General features: G+C 40.9%; 1 protein-coding gene across 1 annotated transcript in view; it reads left to right on the top strand.

The window, feature by feature from the left end:
- Ubn2 (ubinuclein 2) overlaps positions 1 to 20,166 on the top strand; it is an 81,930-nt gene that overhangs the window by 34,905 nt on the left and 26,859 nt on the right. Inside the window, exons 8-13 of the mRNA XM_004629139.2 lie at positions 178 to 248; positions 5,421 to 5,550; positions 7,995 to 8,113; positions 8,592 to 8,705; positions 9,298 to 9,441; positions 10,764 to 10,814. Of these exons, the coding sequence (XP_004629196.1) occupies positions 178 to 248; positions 5,421 to 5,550; positions 7,995 to 8,113; positions 8,592 to 8,705; positions 9,298 to 9,441; positions 10,764 to 10,814 (629 nt within the window). The remainder of the gene's footprint in view (positions 1 to 177; positions 249 to 5,420; positions 5,551 to 7,994; positions 8,114 to 8,591; positions 8,706 to 9,297; positions 9,442 to 10,763; positions 10,815 to 20,166) is intronic.

The following is a 20,166-nucleotide window of genomic DNA, read 5'->3' as shown; positions in this document are numbered from 1 at the left end:
TGGCAGGAGCTGCAGCAAACTGACAGTGTCTGCTTGATTTGACCAGTACTCTGCCTGGGTCACGCTCATGGGTATGCTGCTGCATTGAAGTTCTCTCTGTTTCTCTGTTTTTAATTAGATAATTCATTCAGAATAATTTTTCTTGAGTTATACTGACAGCCTTTCTTACGGTTCTAGGCTGCCAAACTTTTTGATGAAGAAGGAAGGAAAAAATTCTTTACACAGGATATGAATAATATTCTTCTGGAGTAAGTAATCTTTTTACATTTTACTTTCTTTGCCAGGGTGGGGAGTAATGCTGGTGATTAAACCCAAGCACTTCTCACTGAGCTACATCCTCAGGCCCTGCCCCCCAAGTTTTTGGAGAAAGGGTCTCGCTAAGTCATTTGTTGCCTAGGCCAGGTTCACATTTGAAATCCTCTTTCCTCAGCCTCCCACTATGTTGCGATTGCATGTGTCCACTACCACAGCTAGTCTTAGTTTTCTTATTTTATTAGAAGACCTTAAGAATTGCAGTTTAAAGACAGAGTAGTCCTGTGAGATCCAGATGCTGAGTGCATGGCTGCTTCAGGCATCAGCTCTTCTCTTTCACCCTTACATTGTGTGTGGTTAACATTTGCTTCTCAGCAGAACAATGCGTCTGTAGATACTGGACCACTCAGTGGTAACCAAAGCTTTTGGGAAGGTGACAGGAGTTAGATTGGGAAAGAGAAGTATACAGTGATATATAATGCAGATTGTACTTAAATTAGCAGATTTTTACCTAAGTTAGCAGTAATTTTGCACTTGGACTCAGATGCTAATCAGGCTGTAGGTTCTAAGGTCGTAATCAGATCAGCTGTACTTGTTACTCTTGACTCACAGACTTTGGCCAATGGTAACAGGAATGCATTATACAGTTGGCTGTGGGCCGAACTAAGCAAAAATGTGGTCATGGGGAAAGCAGCAGTTCTATTCCTCAGGAAAACCACCTAATATGGTGGCTCATTGCATCAGACAGACTCCGGAAAGAAGTGTTCTGAGACTGGGATTCCCACCTCATACATACTCATGAGTACAAAGGACAGAATGGTTCATTAATTCTGATGACTGTGGTAATTAATTATAGTCAGTCATCTTGGACTCAGAAGACACACAGCGCAGTGTTTCTAGTGTGCCGACAATCGGAGGTTCTCGTTCCCTTTCTTCTTCACTTTAGCCAGCGAGTTAGGGTGAGGCGTGTCTGCCTGGGAGCCAGCAGATGCTTCCTGTCTGCACTGCTGCCTTTCTCTGTGCCCCTTTTATGCCTCAGACTCAACAAACAGTGCAGTTGTTACTTATCAAAGCTGTCCTGGATTTCACAATCACAGATCTGACCAGCTCTTTTTCTTTGTACCTGAGACCACTAAATGTTGTAGCTCAGCTCTTTCTCTTGTGACTGAGAGAGTTTTGTGGGGTTTTTTTCTTCTCTGTAACAGAGAACACTCTTTCTCCCCTGGGAGACCTGAGGCCCATCCTCAGAACGTAGCCTGTCAGATAAGCATGCAGTAGCCTCCCTCTAGCAGCTTCTCCGCTCACCCCCTTGATGCATGTGTAGAAAAGCGCACCGTGAGGTGCTGGGACCCAGTCTCCTTCCATTTCACAGGAGGTGTGACTCAGTTCTCAAGCTCTTAGTGTCAAGAGGACTTTTTTCTTTCCTTTTTTAAAAATTTTTATTTTATTGAGAAGACTTTTCTTAGTTGCTGTGTTATTCTGTCTTTCCAGTTTCATTTTTTCTCCTTCCACTTTACTGAGCTCACATGCCTTACTTTTGTGGACTGAATTGTTTTGCTAAGGGTATGTGATGATTATTTGGGATACAAAATTAAATTATTCAATTAAATTGGGTCTGCCTCACCACTTTGGGAGAAAAAGAGATTAGTTTATTAGAATAGCAAACCCTTTTTCTTTTTGTATAATCAAAGTTGACCTTAGTCAACAAATATACACTATACTGACTTGATTTCCCCTCCTTCCTTAAAGCTGATAGATATTGCTGAGAAAACATTGCTTGTAACCCCAGCCACATAACAGTTCTGCTCAACAGGTTGCTCTAGGCCTGCCTCACCACCCTCCTGGACACTTACGCTGGGGCCTGCCATCTTGGCTAAATACTCCTTTACAGAGCTCTTGAGCAAGTAGTAACTTCGACTGTCAGCATGGAGGGACTTAACAGAGGTTTCTTTTCATGAAGTCAACTCTTCCTATGTCTTAGTTGCATCTTACGAAACCACTGGCTTTTATAAGCAGGTCATAGGCAGTCTGTCCTTACCTAAACTCTAAATACTTGGAGTTTCTATTTTATTTTCAGCCTTCACTAACTTCCAGTCACAAGGAAGCCAAGAGGGCTTTCTACCCAGAATAGACTTTTAGTAAAGACCTGACCATATCATGTTACCTAGCCAAAGTTTCCACAGAGAAGTAATGACCATAGTGATTGTTTCCCATGTAACTATCTTGTTCTTATAGATCTTTTGCTTTTTTTTCCCATAATTTTATTGAGAAACAAATAGCAATGAGACAGTTTCAAATCAAATTGGTAGGACAGTTTCAATAATTAACACTGCATACATTCTTCCTAGTGGTTAATTGCTGTACAAGATGCGGACATGATATCCTATTTACAAACACCATTAGAGCAAATCCCTCTATTTATTAAGAGAATTACTATATATCTATCCTAACCACTTTGAATACACAGATACAAAATGGACATTCATCTGTATACCCTTTTTTTGTTACGTTCCATTATTTGACTATTACAGGTGTGTAAACTCAGCAAAATATTCTAAAAGAGTTCAGTAGCCCATAATAGTATTGGGTCTTCCGCTTGACTGGCAATGTCAGACATTGTTGACCTGAGTCCCCTACAGCTCAACATAACAGCATGGCTTTACTTCTTATATTTCATTTTTATACTTTTCTGCTGGATGGTTAAGACCAAGGTAAAGCAGGACCTATGCAACAAGAGTTGTAGCTTTTGGGTCTGATAAGGTCAGTGAAATCCCCTCAGGATTTATCCTGAGATCCTGTACCTCAGATTGTAGAACCTTTGTCAGTGGATCTTTTGCTTTTTGAGATAGGGTTTCACTATGCAGTTCAGGCTGGCCTTGAACTTGTGTCGGTCCTCCTGCCTCAGCTCCTGAGAGGATTACAGGCCTGCACCACCAGGCCTGGCTCTTACAGGTCTTCAGCTTTTTTTTTTAAACATTTATTTATTTATTGTGTGTGTGTGTGTGTGTGTGTGTGTGTGGCCAGCTCAGCCCACCAGGGGGCAGGGCTGGCTGGCATGTGGTGCTAGGGGATCGAACCGTGGTCCCTGTGCTTTGCCAAGCTTGTTCCATGTAGGTGCTTTAGACCACTGAGCCATCTCACCAGCCCCAGGTCTTCAGCTTCTTGCTATTTTTAATTTTCTTATAGCTTCTCTAACATCAAGAATTTTCTGTCCCTATTTCTAAGGACCATAATTTTCTACTTCTCTCTTTTTCTGAAATGGCAATATATCTTAGAAGTGATGGACACAGAGATAGACTCAGCGACTGTAATGTCTGTGATCCTAGCCCTTGCGAGGCTTAGGCAAGGCAATTATGATGAGTTCAAGGCTAGCTTTAGCTACATAGCTTGGAATATATAATGAGACCACATCTCACACATACATACACACACAGATACGTTTGGTATGATAGGGTTTCTTTTATTCTTTAGCCATATCTTACATTGGTGAGAAGTACTTGAGTTCATCTGTGTCCTCTCCCATAACACAATATAATAATTTTGATATAATTCATTGCCAGGAACCCCTCATTTGATCTTGGCCTTCAAATTAATATTTTCTTATCTTCCTGCAGTAGACGCTTCAAAATATGTCTCTTGTTTTGGACAACACCTCAGTTATTAATATATTTGTCCTGCTGGGAATTAAGAAACTATTTTGTGTTAGGCTAGTTACCTACTTAATAATTTATTTTCTGTCTCAGAAACCTAATTTATAAAAGGAAATGGGAACTAGAAAATTACAATATATTTAAACTATTAAAAATAAGCTGTGTAATACAGTCGCATGAAGGTTAACAAAGGTGGATAAAATAGTTACATATACCAAAGGGACCTTAACCTCTAAGTCTTTACTTTTTTCAGACACCTCTAAGGAACACTGTAGGAACTCTGCAACTGTGACTTTTACTTGCCTGCGAATAGAGGAAAGTAGTATGGTATCTCTTTGAAGAGGTGAAAGTTAGGTTAAAATGGAGTTCCTGTGTTTTACCTGAAAACATAGACTATTTATTTTTTATTTTATTTATTTTTGTGTGTATTTAGGACAGGGTCTATGGGGTCTACAGGGTCTCACTATGTAGATCGGACTTGTAGTGATCCTCCTGTTTTCAGCTTCGCAAGGGCAGGGATTATAGGTGCGCGCCAGCACGCCCAGTCTCAGTCCCCATCTCAGTGCACCCTGGGGGAGGGGCCAGCTCAGCATGCCTGCAGTCAAACCCCAGCTGCTGCACTCTGCCTAAGCAGGCATGTTAGTCCGCTGAGCTATTTGGCTGGCCCTTGAAAACATAGACTTTAACCTGTCAACAAAAACGCAATGTCGACTTGTTCATGGTCATATAAATTCTCTTTTTAAGCTAGGAGGAGGAAGGAAAGGAATTAAGATGTCTTATATACATGTACCAAATCCATATATGTATAACCATATACTGCAAATATGCATGAATAAAAAACTTTAAATTGGGGCTGGAGAGATGGCTCAGTGGTCTAAAGCACCTATTTGGAACAAGCTTGGAAAAACACAGGGACCGCGGTTCGATTCCCCAGCACCACATGCCAGCCAGCCCCGCCCCCTGGTGGGCTGAGCTGGCCACACACACACACACACACACACACACACACTAAATAAATGTTAAAAAAAAATTTAAAAAAAACTTTAAATTAAAAAACCTAGGCCACAAAAAGATAAATAAAAGGTGAAAAAGAGACTGGGTGTGGTGACACGTGTCTATAATCCCAGCACTTGGGAGGCTGTAAATAGGAGAATCACTATGAGTCGCATCTAGTAGTGAGACCCTGAACACCCTGTAGACCCTTCCCTAAAATGGCAGAAGAAAAAAAAAAAAAAAACTGGGCCCAGTGAGATAGCTTAATGACATAACCACCTGCATGGTAAGTGCAAGGTCCTGAGTTCAAATCTTGGCATGAAAAAAGACTTTAAAAATTGATTCATACAATATTTTCTACAGCATTGCTATTTGTTCTTCAAGGGGTTTATTTCTTTGAGAAGTACTATTTAGGAATCGTAAGAACATAAATTTAAAACGAAGCTGCCTTTGCCAGCTTGTTTGTGTGTTCCACCCAAGAGGAAGCCTTGTTCATAATTGTTAAACTTTGCGTTTTTTGGTCAGCATTGAGTTACAGCTCCAAGAGCTGGGCCCGGTCATCCGTAGCGGCGTTTATGCTCATCTTGAAGCTTTTGTGCCGTGCAATAGAGAAACACTGGTGAGACGCCTCAAGAAGTTGCACCTCCATGTCCAGGTAGGAAGAGGGCAGACGGCACCTGCACCTGGGACTTCATAACCTACGGAAGGAAGAAAGTTGTTTCTTTTTGGGCTCTTTGTGCTGAATTGCTTGAGAGAGAGAGAGAGAGAGAGAGAGAGAGAGAGAGAGAGAGAGAGAGAGAAGTTAGTAATGAGAGGGAATTATTAAAGGCATTCTGTATCCCCTAAAAAAGTTGCTTCAACAATGGATGGCTTTAGCCTAGTAGTGCTTCCTAAGCCGTAGGTTCTTGGACTGGTAAGTTGGCAGAGAAAGTAGGATCTGACAAGCATAGATTCTTAATGTAGGCATTTACTTCTGTTAAGAAAATACATCATCCCAACTGAGAAACTACAGGTTAATGAACATCTTAAATCTGTTGATGTCTTAGGTTTTGTGCATTTGCCTGGCTCCTTTAGATATTGGCAATTGGAACTTGCTGCTGTAAATTCAAATGATACCTGTAATTCCAGCTTTGGGAAGCTGAGGCTGAAATGCAATAAATTTTGAGACAGGGTCTTGGTAAATTGCCTGGGCTTGGCTCAAATGTGAGCGTTCTGCCTCAACCTCCCAGAGTGCTAGGTCCATAACCATGAGCCACCACACCCAATTCTATATAGTTTTGTTTTGGTTCTTTTCTGTATTTAGGACAGGGTCTACAGGGTCCCATTATGTAGATCAGACTCATAGTGATCCTCCTGTTTTCAGCCTCCCAAGTGCTGGGATTACAGGCATGGGCCACCACACCCAGTCTCATTCACTGTCTCAGCACACCCTAGGGGCGCGGCTGGCACGGCACAGTATGCCTGTTATCCAACCCAGGTCCCAGCACTCTGCCTAAACAGGAGGTTTAGTCTGCTGAGCTATCTGGCCAACCCTAATTCTATATAGTTTTATCACATAGTTTATGACCCTAAACATAACACTGTTTAGTTATGCATATTGAACTTTTTTTTTTGTCTGTGTGACAGTGCAGGACCTTGCCCATAGTAGGAAAGCATTCTAACAGTGAATTGGTGTCTCTATCACTTTTATTTTTTATTTTGAGGCAGATTCTCACTAGTTGCCCAGCCAGCCTTGATTTGTAATCTGTCTGTTTCAGCCTCCCAGTAGCTGGGATCATCCAGCCTGGTGGTGCAGACCTATAATGCCACCACTCAAGAGGCTGAGGCAAGATGATCACTGTAAATTTGAAGCCATCCTGAACTACAAAGTGAGTTCAAGCCAGCTAGAACTATATAGCAAGACTCTTATCTCAATAAACAAAAAAAGGGGGAGGCTGATATTATAACAAACACTATCATAATTGCTTAATATTTGTTAGTATGCATGGAGTAGGCTTAAATACTTATTAGTAATAATATATTTGTGTTCTAAAAATCTTGTCTTTTTTTTTTCTACCACCCCACTAAAAATCTTGTCTTTACCGAAAATCACAGTTTGTGGCTGAGGGTGTAGTTCAGTGGTAGGACACTTGCCTATCGTACACAGGCCCTGGGTTTAATTCTCAGCATTAGAAAAAAAAAAAAAAAAACACAAACATTGCTCTTCAGTGAAGAAAAGCAAAATCTAACAATATTTATGTACCTATGATGGTACTGACAGTATATTTGAAGTAGTTAAACATACTATGTTATTAGCAAAATGAAATGAGCGATTAGAACTGTTAGCTGGAAGCCTTTTACCCTGAGTCCATCTGGGTAACAGTCTCCCAGTTTCCTCTCTCACCTTGGCCTGGAACTTGCATATTTCTTTGCAGCGTAAGTCACGGAGAGCAGACTACCAGCTCCCTGCTGGTGCTGCCCACCACACTATGTGTTCTGGAATCCCAGAGCAGGGTCTTCTTTGGGTGGTTCTTCTCCACCATAATGAGGATTAACCAGCAGTCTACATAATGAAAATTTTATCCTGTGTTTAATCATTTGTGAGAGCTGGCCAAGTAGCTCAGCAGATTAAAAGGCCTGCAAGCAGGCAGAGGGACTGAGGGCTCAATCAGATTGAGACTAAGCATGGTGGCACACGCCTATAATCCCAGCTCTTGGGAGGCTGTAAACAGGCAGATCACTATGAGTCCGATCTAGTAGTGAGACCCTGACCACCCTGGAGACCCTTCACTAAAATACAAAAAAAAAAAAAAAATCATTTGTATTATAAGGTGTCACGTAATATATTGGTTAAAACACAAGCCTTCTTCAAGAAAAGAAACCTTATTAATGATGTTGCGAGGGCAGCAGGCAAACACCAGGACTCTCCTTGGCTGAGGAATGTGGCCATCCAAATTGTTCATCCAGTGTATGTTATAAAGTGAGTGCTGGAGGAGAAATGTCCACATTTAGATAGCTCATATTTCAAATTTATAATCAGTATCTTAAACATAAATTGTACCTTTTGAAAATTTGTTTATAGAATAAATCTTGATAAGATGTAATTTTTTTGTCCCTCAGGATGATCGTTTAAGAGAGCCTCTGCAGAAACTGAAATTGGCTGTTAGCAATGTCATGCCTGAACAGCTGTTTAAATACCAGGAGGACTGCCAGGCGCGTAGTCAAGCTAAGTGTGCCAAGTATGTGCTGCTTCTGTCTGGGTGGGCTGTGGGGTTGGAGAATCAGGCCCAGCTGCTGAGGGGTTGGTTGTGAGTGGCCCCCATCCTCATGTAGAAGCCCCCGCAGACAGCTCAGATAGCAAGCGCAACGTTTGCTAAATGGCATGTTCCTCCCCACTCAGTTACTTCTGTTTCAAAGGCAGACGGCTTTGTCTGTTGATTTAGTGCATGGATGTGATCCAAGCAAGAGCCAGCACTGGTAAAACATTTTACTTACTGACCAGCTTGGGCCAGACGCAAATATTTTGACCTAAAAGATGAGTGTGCCTTTTATGAGAGTTTTATAAAGCTGCTTTATAATTCATTCCAAATTCAAAGTATTATGTGCAGAGATAGCTTCTCTTGTCTTTTGAGCTAACATTCATCTAAGTCAGCAAGTATTTTTGAAGCATTACAGGCAGTGTTGGGTTAAAGCTTCACTTCATAAAATACTTCCTAGGTTGCAAACAGATGAAGAGCGAGAAAAAAACGGATCAGAGGAAGATGATGATGAGAAACCAGGAAAGCGAGTCATAGGACCAAGAAAGAAATTCCACTGGGACGACACCATTAGGTGAGATTTTGGCAGTCTTGACCTTTAACCAGATGCACAGCACTAGAGTTTCGTAGAAGGAATTGGTGAACAGAAGCCTGGCTTCCATGGGACCGTTAAACTTTAGTGTTTAGGAAACATGTATTCAAGTGCACATTGGTCTGGTCTTACATCTGTCCTTAGAGTGTGAACACTTTTATTTTCATGTGCTATTTCTTACTGATAATTTAAGAATAAATTATATTGGTTTCAGAAGGTAAAGCACTCTACTGTTTTTTATAAACCAGCTGTCTTATCAGTGATTCTGTACTCCACATGGATAATTATTCCTTTTGATCCTTGATATATTGAATAAAAGTAGCAAGCAGAATTATTTCATGTTGGGAGGTTTGTAGTACAATGAATAATGAATGTTAGAAATCAATTATTTGCTTATAATTATATGAATTCTTCACATATTACTACTGTCAGATTTGTGTGCTTATTTAAAAATTAATTCAAACTTAATTTTTCTCAGTGTTGTCGTCAGATTTATATACAGTTTATATAACTTATGTAAATTGTGTATATAAGACTACAAATAAAACATACGTATATTTTAAACTCTTTTTAGATCTTTGTTGTGTAACCTGGTTGAGATCAAATTGGGATGCTATGAATTAGAGCCAAATAAAAGCCAGTCTGCTGAAGATTATCTGAAATCCTTCATGGAGACAGAGGTGAAGCCCTTGTGGCCTAAGGGCTGGATGCAGGCAAGGTAAGACTCGTGACTTCTGGATTGTTTTATCTTTTTATTACTACTGTTATTCCTGTTCCCCATGCATGCAAGTATGCATATGATATTGATTTTGATACGACGTCAGTGTGTTGAGCATTCTCTGTAGTATCTCAGGTGTTCTCTGCTTTGCAAGCCAAAAGCACTTTAAAAGACAAAAGCCTGTGGGCACAGAAATAAAGACCTAGACATAATAGTAATTAAACGCGGTGGCACACTCGCACTCTGGGAGGCTGAGGCTGGCAAATTCCTAATTAGAGCCCAGCCTGAGCAACTTTCAATTTTGTGAGATTCTATTTCAGAAAATCTTTTTTACTGACTGCTTTTTTGTGTTGAATTTGTAGGTAGAGAAAAGCGGAGAAGGAAAGATGGTTATAAACTTTGAGGAATAATGTATATGAGGAACTTAACATAGGATCTAGAGCATAGAAAAAAGTTCCTGTAGAAACTCTTAGGATCTCTAGAATATAGTGTAGTCAGTATCTCAAGTGAAGAGTGATCCTATTTAAAGTCTCAAGAATTTTAAAAGTGTAACAATAAACTTGACTATTTCAACCCATTATTTAAAAAGTGCTCCATTTTAATCAACAAAAGACCTTTATTAATGATCGTTTAAATATTTCAAATAGAGTAATATGAAGCTGCATAAAATAGTATAATCTGTACTTGGTAAGTAAACAAGCAGTAGCCTATTGAAAACCAAAGGGCCAGCCAGATAGCTCAGCAGGACTAATGGCTCTTGCTCAGGCAGAGTGCAGCAGCCGGGTTGGGTCTCGTGCTGTGCGGGCCCCGCCCCCAGGTACACTGAGACTGCCATTGAGATTGAGACAGCGTGGTGGTGCACGCCTGTAACTCCCCCCACCGTGGGAGGCTGAAAACAGGAGAATCACTCCGAGTCCAATCTGTGTAGTTTGACCCAGTAGTCCCTGTACTAAATACATAAAAAGAAAAGAAAATCAAAGGACTTTAAAAAATAAACCAGCCAGATATGGTAGCACAAACCTATAATCCTAGCACTCAGATGGCTAGGATGACTGCAAATTAAGGCCAGCCGGGGCTACACAGTGAGTTCAAGGCCAGTCTGATCTACACAGTGAAATCATATCTTTTTTTTTTTTTTTTTTTAATGAGCAGAATATATTTATTGAGAGAAAGAAAGCTCCTGTCCAAGAGAGGGACAGAAGGGGGGTCCGAGCAGTTAGTTCCCCCCCGTGAAATCATATCTTTAGAAAAAAAATAAAAAGTAAAGCAGTTATAATGTTATTACCTACTATAGAAGATAATTTTGTCTTTTTAATTTTCAGAATGCTTTTTAAGGAAAGCCGCAGTGTACATAATCATCTTACTTCTGCTCCGTGAGTAAATGCAGACTTCATATTTCTTCATTGTTATTTACGTTACAGCTTTAGAAAACAAAAATATCATGTATCAAATGCTAGTTGAAGTACAATTTAAAAATATACTTTGGGAATCTCCATTTTATCTTTTTTTTTTTTTTAAACAGTCATTGAATCGTACCTGTCAGAGCACATCTATAGAGGCAGTTCTCAGGCTATTCTGCAAAACCTCATCTGTCCTGAAGGAGCCCCCCGGGTTCTGGTGCGGGGAGCTGTGGGCGTAAGCAGCCTCTCCAGCTTCCCTTTGTTCTTGGCCTTTGGCACTCCAGTGTTGTAGGAGTTTTGTGTGGCACCCCTGTCATCTGCCTGGGTGACCTATGTCCTACCCCAAGCTCTACAGGACTCTTTTGCAGCTACCTGCTTTGGCCTGGGGAAAGATGGTAGTCTACAGAATAGCCTACTCTTAGCTGTCTCCTCTGCCAGAACTGATGTTTTCTTCGTGAGATAATTTTTTTTCTTCCTTTCTGTGCTGGAGTTTAAATCCAAGCCTAGCACATGCTAGGCAAGCGCTCTGCCACTGAGCCGTACCCTAGCCCAGTAAACTGAAAGAAAGATCTCACTTCCTCATGTATAGGAAAAGGGCATTTTTGTCAATTGTTGGGAGTTTTTTGTGACTTTTTGTTTTGTTTTGTTTTGTTTGTTTTTTGGTGGTACCAAGGATCAAATTCAGGACCTTGCGCTTGCCAGGCAAGCATTTATTCCACAGAGCTATCTCCCTGGCCCCCTTTTGGTGACCATTGGTGAACTCCAGTTTTATTTTTACCTGCAAATTAGGACTTCTCTTAAGCTGGGCATGGTGATACACACCTGTAATCCCAGCAGTGGGGAAGCTGAGGCAGGAAGATCACTGAGTTTGAAATGAGCCTAAACTACAAAGTAAGCTGAAGGCCAGCCTGAAGTGCAAAGTGAGACCCTGTTTCAAAAAAAAAAGGACTTCTCTAAAGCCTACAAGCATAATATTAAAGAATTATTAAAATATAAAAGCATTGGATTAGTGAGAATATAGAGTGCTGTCATGTAGTATTCTCCTAAGACATCTGATTAGTATCTTCAGGTACTGTTACATAATTTGGGGAGGTGAGGAGGGAGAGGATAAAAACACCCGGTATGTTATGTACGTGGACCTGTGCTCTAGGAGGAATGTAAACGTATACTGCAGATGCATGCTAATAAACATGGTTTTTATTCATCCTTTCATAGTTACAATAGATGGAATGCTTTAGTTTTCAGGAAGGGTATGTCACCAAGGATCTGTTAAATTGAGTGCAGTTTTTGGTTCTTAGTATTCTTAGATTCATTTTTGGTTTTGAGATGGGATTTCACATTGCTCAGGCTGGTCTTGAGCCCCAGAGCTCTAGTGACCCTCCCGCCTCTAGAATAGTTGGAATTATAAGGGCCAGCCAGATAACTCAGCAGACCAATGTACCTGCTTAGCCAGACGCAGGGACGGGGGTTTGATCCCCAGCCTGCTGTGCCAGCGTCGCCCCTGGGGCATGCTGAGCTGGCAAATGAGGCTGGGCATGATGGTGCATATCTGTAATCCCAGCACTTGGGAAGTTGAAAAACAGGATCACAACAAGTCTGATCTGTATAGTGAGACCCTGTAGACACCCTATACTACATTAAAAAAAAAAAAAGTTGGAATTACAGGCATGAACCACAATGCTTGGCTCTTTAATTTTTTGGTAGCTTGGTTTCATACATCATAATTTATATATGCAAATTCAAGTAGCTATATGTGTTTGCATGTGTGTTCTGTCAGTAATTATGACCTTCAATCACCTTGAAATTCTAAAGTCATGTATGCATTATAATTCAGGTATAACTCATGTTTTTAATCCCAAAGGCATTCATTTATTTACTTCATTATTTATTTATTTGGTGCAGGGTCTCGCTACACAGCTTGAACTGGTAGTGATCTTCTTGCCTTAGCACCCCCAGTGGTGGGATTACAGGCGTGCAGCACCACACCTGGTTCTGGGGCTAGCACAGCATGGGGTACCAGGGATTGAACTCAGGTCCTTGCGCTTGCCAGGCAGGCACTTAGATCTCTAAGCTATCTCCCTAGTCTAATGGCATTTACTTTATTTTTTATTTTTTCTAATGGCATTTACATAAGATATTTACTTCAGCTTTTTTATTCCTTTGAGGAGCTGAGACTACAGGAATATGCCGCCACACCACACCTAGTTCCCCTAAACTTTTTTTTTTTGTAACTGGGAATTCAATTCAGGACCTTGCACTTGGCTAGGCAGACACTGTGCCAATGTGCTACCTCATTGGCTCTCCCTTCAGTTTTTAAGAACGGCCTCATCAGGTGTGATGTCATATACTTGTAATCCCAGCCACACTCAGTAGGCTGAGGCAGGATTGCCATGAGATCAAGGCCAACCTGAGTTACATAGTTCAAGGCAGCCTGACCTACATAGTGAGACCCTACTCAAAAAAAAAGAAAAATGCAAATAACAAAAACTGTAAACATAATAATGATTAAAAATAAATCCTGGGTTTGTTACTATAATTTTTTTTTAAAAAATTGGAATTTTTAACTGGAATGTTGGGATGGGTACGCATGAAGGTCTTTTGCTCTACTGGCTTTGCTAAAAAAAAAAGTTGAAATTTCCCTGTTGCTTTTTTAAATCCGTTTGTTTTTGTTTTTGTTTTTTTGAGAGGGGGTGCTTTTTGAGACAGGGTCTCCCTACGTAGTTCAGACTGGCCTTGAGCTCATTTTGTAGCCCAGGCTGATCTCGGGCTTGCAAGGATCCTCCTGCCTCAGCTTCCCAAGAGCCACCACACATAGCATGATTGCGGGTTACTACAGTTAGAGACTTGGTGCATGTACAGAGCGCATCTTAACTGTTCTCTTTTTTCATCCTCTACCCTTCCCCTCCCTCTCTGATCCTTCCAACTCTTATTCCCCTTCTCATTTGCAAAAGCTCCGTTTCCATCCCTTTTGCCCCTTCAATACTGTGTCTTTCCATCCCGTTCCCTCTCCCTTACGTCTTGTTTCCCTGCCTATGTAAGAAAGACATCCGTACTTGCTATATGTCTTCTAACTTGTGTGTGTGTGATTTGTTTCTCATATAAAAGAAACCATGGGATGATATTTAAGCTTGCATATCTGCCCTATTTCATTTACTATTATGGTCTCAAGTTGTATTCATTTACCTACAAATGCCTCACATTTGTCTTTCTTGGGACAGAGTGGTACTCCATTATGCAAAATAACATCTTTAACCATTCATCTGTTCATAAGTATATAGGTTATTTTCAAGAGTTAGCTATTACTGGGCTGGCCAAATAGCTCAGCAGATTAAAGTGCCTGTTTAGGCAGATGCAGGGGCCAGGGGTTCAATCCCTGGGCCTGCTGTGCCGGCCCTGTCCCTGGGGTGCGCTGAGAGAGGAATTGAGACTGGGCATGGTGGGTCGTGCCTGTAATCCCAGCTCTTGGGAAGCTGAAACAGGCGGATGACTACGAGTTCAATCTGGTAGTGAGACCTTGAACACCTGGTAGACCCTTCCCTAAAATACAAAAAAAAAAAAAAAAGAAAAAGTTAGCTATTTCATAAATTATTCTGCTACAATCATGAGTATGCATGTATCCTTGTAATCAAGTGTCTTTAACTCTTAGAAAGATACTGAGAAAAGAAATAACTGATGTAAATGGAATTTGTTTTTAGTTTTTTGAGAAATGTCCACACTGTATTAAATAGTGGTAGTACTAGTTTACATTCCCACAGAGTGTACAAGGGTTCCTTTTTCCTGACATCTTTGTCAGTGTTTATTACTTGGTTTCTTTTTTTTTTTTTCTTTGTATTTTAGAACAGGGTCTACAGGGTCTCACTACGTAGATCAGACTCATAGTGATCTACCTGTATTCAACTTCCCAAGTGCTGGGATTACAGGCGTGCGCCACCACACTCAGTCTCGATCTGGTCTCAGCATGCCCCGAGGGCAGGGCCAGCGCAGCATGCCAGAGATCAAACCCTGTTCACTGTATCTGCCTAAGCAGGTGCTTTAATCAAATGCTGAGTTATTTGGCCGGCCCTATTTAGTTTCTTGATAATAGCAATTTTTTTCCTAGAGTAAGGTGGTGTCTACTGTTTTAATTTGCATTTCTCTAGTAGCCAGCTATATTGAGCATTTTTTGATGTATTTATTGTCCATGTGTACTTCTAGGAAGTGTCTATTCATTTCAGTTGTCTTTTTTTAATGAGTCTGTTATTTTTGGGGAATCTGGGTTTTTTCTGTTTGTTTTGGTTTTAGTTTTTTGTTTGGGGGAATTTTGTTGTTGTTGTTGTTGATTTTGTTTTGTTTTTTGTTTGGTTCTGTGTATATTCTAGATGTTAATTCTCTGGTGAGTACTTAGCCAAATTCTTTTCTCGGGGCCGGGGAGATGGCTCAGTGGAATAAGCGCCTCCCTGGCAAGCGCAAGGGTCTGAGTTCAATCTCCAGTTCTGCCAAAAAAGAAAAAAAAATTTATTTTCTCATTCTGTAGTTTCTCTCTACTATGTTGGTTGTCCCCTTTACTCTGCAGATACACTTTAATTTGGTATGATGCCATTGATGACTTGGTATTACTTCTTGTGCTATTTGTGTTCAGTTCAGAAAGTCTTTGCCAATGCATATGTCTTGAAGAGTTTTACCTATCATATCTTCCAACAGATTATTTCTATTAGCATTTAGATCTTATATCCATTTTGATTTTAGTTCAATAAATGGTAAAACAGATGAGTCTAGATTCAGTCTTTTTTTTTTTTTTTTATTTGTGTGTGTGTGTGTGTGTGTGTGTGTGTGTGTGGCCAGCTCAGCCCACCAGGGGGCGGGGCTGGCTGGCATGTGGTGCTGGGGATTGAACCGCGGTCCCTATGCTTTGCTAAGCTTGTTCTAAGTAGGTGCTTTAGACCACTGAGCCATCTCACCAGCCCCTAGATTCAGTCTTATGCATGTGGATAGCCAGCTTTCCCAACACTATTTATTAAAGAAGTTATCATTCCTCATGCGTATACTTTTGCCCCCTTCATCAAAGATCAGATCATTGAAGGGCTAGCCAGATAGCTCAGCAGACTAAAGCACCCGCATAGGCAGAGTACAGCAACCGGTGTTCAATTCCCCAGCCTGCGGTGCCAGCCTTGCCCTTGGGGCGTGCTGAGATGCGCAGCTGAGACTGGACGTGATGGCAAGCACCTGTAATGCCAGCGCTTGGGAAGCTGAAAACAAGACAATCACTATAAGTCCAATCTATGTCCTGTCTACATAGTTAGACCCTGTAGACCCTGTACTAAATAGATTAAAAAAAAAGGGGGGGGGGGCTGGCCAAATAGCTCAGAATAAAGTGTGCGAAAGCAGGTGCAGAGGTGGGAGATTTGATCCCTGGGCTTGCTACGCCGGCCCCACCTCACCACCACTCCCCTCCCCACCTCCTGGGGGGGGGGCTGCTGAGACAGTAATTAAGACGGCATGGTGGCATGCCTGTAATCCCAGCACTTGGGAGGCTGTAATCAGGTGAATCACTAAGAGTCCGATCTAGTAGGGAGGCCCTAAACACCCTGTAGACCCTCCCTAAAAAAAAAAAAAATACGGAAAAGATAAACAAATAAATAAATAAAATAAAGATCAGATAGTTGAATGTGCTGGGTTGTTTCCGCTTCCTCTATTTTGTTCTGTTGATCTCCACATCTATTTTTGTGTCAGTGATAACTGTCCTTATCACTGTGACTTTGTAGTATAACTTGAAATCCAAGATTGTAAGGCCTCCTGCCTTCTTCCTGCCCAGGATTGCTTTTGCTATTATATGTCTCTTGTTCCATGTGAATTTTATGATTATTTTTTGTAGTTCTCTTAAGAATGTTAGTAGAATTTTGATTGGGATTGTGTTAAATCTATATATCAGTTTTGGAAGTATGGCCATTTGGACAATATTAGTTCTGCTACCCAGCAACATGAGATATCTTCCCTTGTTTTTTAATCAGTTTTTCTGCCTGCCTGCCTGCCTGCCTGCCTCCCTTCCTCCCTTCCTCCCTTCTTCCCTTCCTTTCTTCCTTCCTCCCACCCCACTGTGTAGTTCAGGCTGGCATTGAAATCATTCTGTAGCTCAGGCTGGCCTCAAACTCACAGCAATCCTGCCTCCACCTCCTGAATGCTGGTGGTATAGGTGCATACCATTACACCTGGCCTTGCATTTTCCGATGTCCTGTTTGATCTCCTTTTTCAGAGTACTATAGTTTTTGCTGTAGAAGTCTTTTGCTTCCTTGGTTAGGTTAATTCTTTTTTTTTTTAATTATTTATTTATTTTTATTTATTACATTTATTTATTGTGTGTGTGTGTGTGTGTGTGTGTGGCCAGCTCAGCCCACAAGGGGGCGGGGCTGGCTGGCATGTGGTGCTGGGGGATCGAACCACGGTCCCTGTGCTTTGCCAAGCTTGTTTCAAGTAGGTGCTTTAGACCACTGAGCCATCTCTCCAGCCCCAAATGGAATAAAGATTTTTTTTTTTTTTTTTTTTTGGTTCCTCGAATGCCTTCAGGGCACTTTTGGCCAGCGGGAGAGGTGTGAGGTTCGAACTCCAGCAACCTGAGGCTGACAGCTTTGTGGAAGCAGCCACTTAAAGGCCTGAGCTAGGGCCAGGCCCCCGGTTAGGTTAATTCTTAAGTATTTAATTTTCTTGATGCTACTACAGATGGTATTGTTTTCCTGATTTCTTTTTCAGTGAGTTCATTAGCGGTGTACAGGATCACTTGACTTTTTTTGTATCCTGCTACATCACTAATTTACATTACTAGATCTAAGAGTCTTAGTGGAAGTTTTTGAGTCTTCTATATAAAGGATCATGTTATCTGCAAATGATGACAAATTGATGTCTTTCTTTTATTTATCTTGTCTGATTGCTTTTGCTAATGTTTCAAGTACTACATTGAATAGGAGTGGTGATAGTGGACATCTTTGTCTTATTTCTGAATTTGAAGGGAAAACTTTCATTTTTTTTAACATTTAATATGATTTTCTAAGTACATTTGTCATAATGGTTTTTATCAGATTTAGATACATTCGAATACCTGTTTTTGTTTTCGGTTCTGTTTGTCTTTTTGAGACAGGGTCTCAGGATGCAGTTCAGGCTGACCTTGAGCTCACTGTGTAGCCCAGGCTGGTTTCAAACTTACAGTGATCCTCCTGCCTCAGCCTTCCAGGTGCTGAGATTACAGGCTTGTGCCAACACAAATGGCTTCCAATACCTATTCTAATTCAGGTTTTTAATCATAAGTAGACATTAGAGTTTGTCAGAGCCTTTTTCTGCAATTCTTAAGGTGATCATGTGGTTTTTATTCTTGCTTCTGTTTATGTGCTGTGCTGCATTTATTGATTTGCATGTGTTGAACCAACTTGGCAGAGCGCCTGCATGGCCATGAAGTGTAGCCCTATTGATGATTTATTGCATTTGTTTGGCAGTGTTTTGTTGAGAATTTTTGCATCTGTGTTCATTAGAGAATGCGTTGGTTACTTTTCTCATTGCCGAAACAAAATGCCCAACACCCAAAGTTAAAGAAGGAAAGATTTATTGTAGCCACAGTGTGTAGATTTCAGTGTATAGTCAGTCCCAAAGCTCCAAGGCAGGCTGGCATGGCAGATGGGAAGCAGTGCATGGCAGGCAGCAAAGTAGCGCAGCAGCAGTAAGCAACACCAGCCCTTTTCTTTCCCTTATATTCTGTCTGGCTGCAGTGCCCATAGGGCAGGTAGCACTCACACCCAGAAGGGCCCTTGCCATCATCCACATCCAAAACTATGCCAAGCCAATTAGTGGACTAATTTCATAGCCACACACTTTTAATCCAGGTAACAACACAACTGATCCCAGTACCACACACTCTGGGTCTAGCCGCCTCTGAAAAGTTTCAGCCCTAACTAACCGCGTGAGGCTTTGAGGGGACATTTAGACACAAGCCTCGGCAGAGAGATGAACATGTAATTCTTTTTTTTTTTTAATTATTTATTTATTTTTATTTATTACATTTATATTTAGTGTGTGTGTGTGTGTGTGTGTGTGGCCAGCTCAGCCCACCAGGGGGCGGGGCTGGCTGGCATGTGGTGCTGGGGGATTGAACCGTGGTCCCTGCGCTTTGCTGAGCTTGTTCTGCATAGGTGCTTTAGACCACTGAGCCATCTCACCAGCCCCATAGTTCTCCTTTTTTATTGGATCCTTTTATGGTTTTGAGATCAGAGTAATGCTAGCTACCAAGAATAACTAGAACTATTCCTTCCCTCTTGATTTCACTGAACAGTATGAAGTGTATTAGTGTTATATTTTCCCTGAAATATTTTTAGAATTCAGCACTGAATCCATCAAGTCCTGGGCTTTTGTTTATTTCTTCAGTTTCATTGCCTGTTACTAGATTATTCAGAATTTTACAACTCTTTTTGGTTTAGTTTTTCATAATTCGTACATATCTAAAATCTCCATTTCTTCTGAGTTCTCCAACTCTGGCATGTAGGTCTGTAAAGTAGTAGTGTCTGTTGAAATTGTATCTTTTTCATTTCTCATTGCACTAATTTGTGTCTCTTCTCTGAATTGGTAAGATTAGCTAACAGTATTTCTATTTTATTTGTTCTTTCAAAGAACCAGCTCATCAACTCATTGATTCTTGGTATTTTTAATTTCCATTTTATTGATTTCTGCTCTGATCTTTTACTTCTCTCTTTCTTTCTTTCTTTCTTTCTTAATGCATTTAGTACAGAGGATACAGGGTCTACAGGGTCTCACTACATACGTGGACTCATGAGCCTCCTATGTTCAGCCTCCCAAGCCGGGGTCTTAGAGGCACACACCACCACGCCCAGTCTCAGTTGCTGGCATGGCATCCCAGGGATCGAACCCAGGTCACTGAGCTATCTGGCCAGTCTTTTACTTCCCTTTCTTATACAAGCTCTGGATTTACACTGTTGTTCTTCTGAGACTGTATGGTATATCATTAAGTATTTTATTTGAGCTCATTCTGTTTTTCTGATATGAGTATTCACAGCTATAAATTTCCTTCATAGGACTGCTTACATTATGTTCCATGAATTGTAGTATGTTATACTGGCATTATCTAATTTCTTCTGTAACCATTGATTACTCAAGAGTGTGTTGTTTAATTTCCATACATTTGCTTAATTTCTGTGGTTTCTATCACTATTTTTTTTTTCAAAGTTTTATTGATAAACAGCAATGAGACAGTTTCAAATCAAATCAGAAGTACAGTTTCAACAAATAATACACTGCATATATTCTTCTTAGTGGTTAATTGCTGTACAAGATGCAGACTTGTGATCCTATT

Source organism: Octodon degus, unplaced genomic scaffold (assembly GCF_000260255.1).
Source record: "Octodon degus isolate 3935 unplaced genomic scaffold, OctDeg1.0 scaffold00027, whole genome shotgun sequence".
NCBI classification, from domain to species: Eukaryota; Metazoa; Chordata; class Mammalia; order Rodentia; family Octodontidae; genus Octodon; species Octodon degus.
The sequence above is the reverse complement of the archived record's forward strand: the minus strand, read 5'-3'. Positions and strand labels throughout refer to the sequence as shown.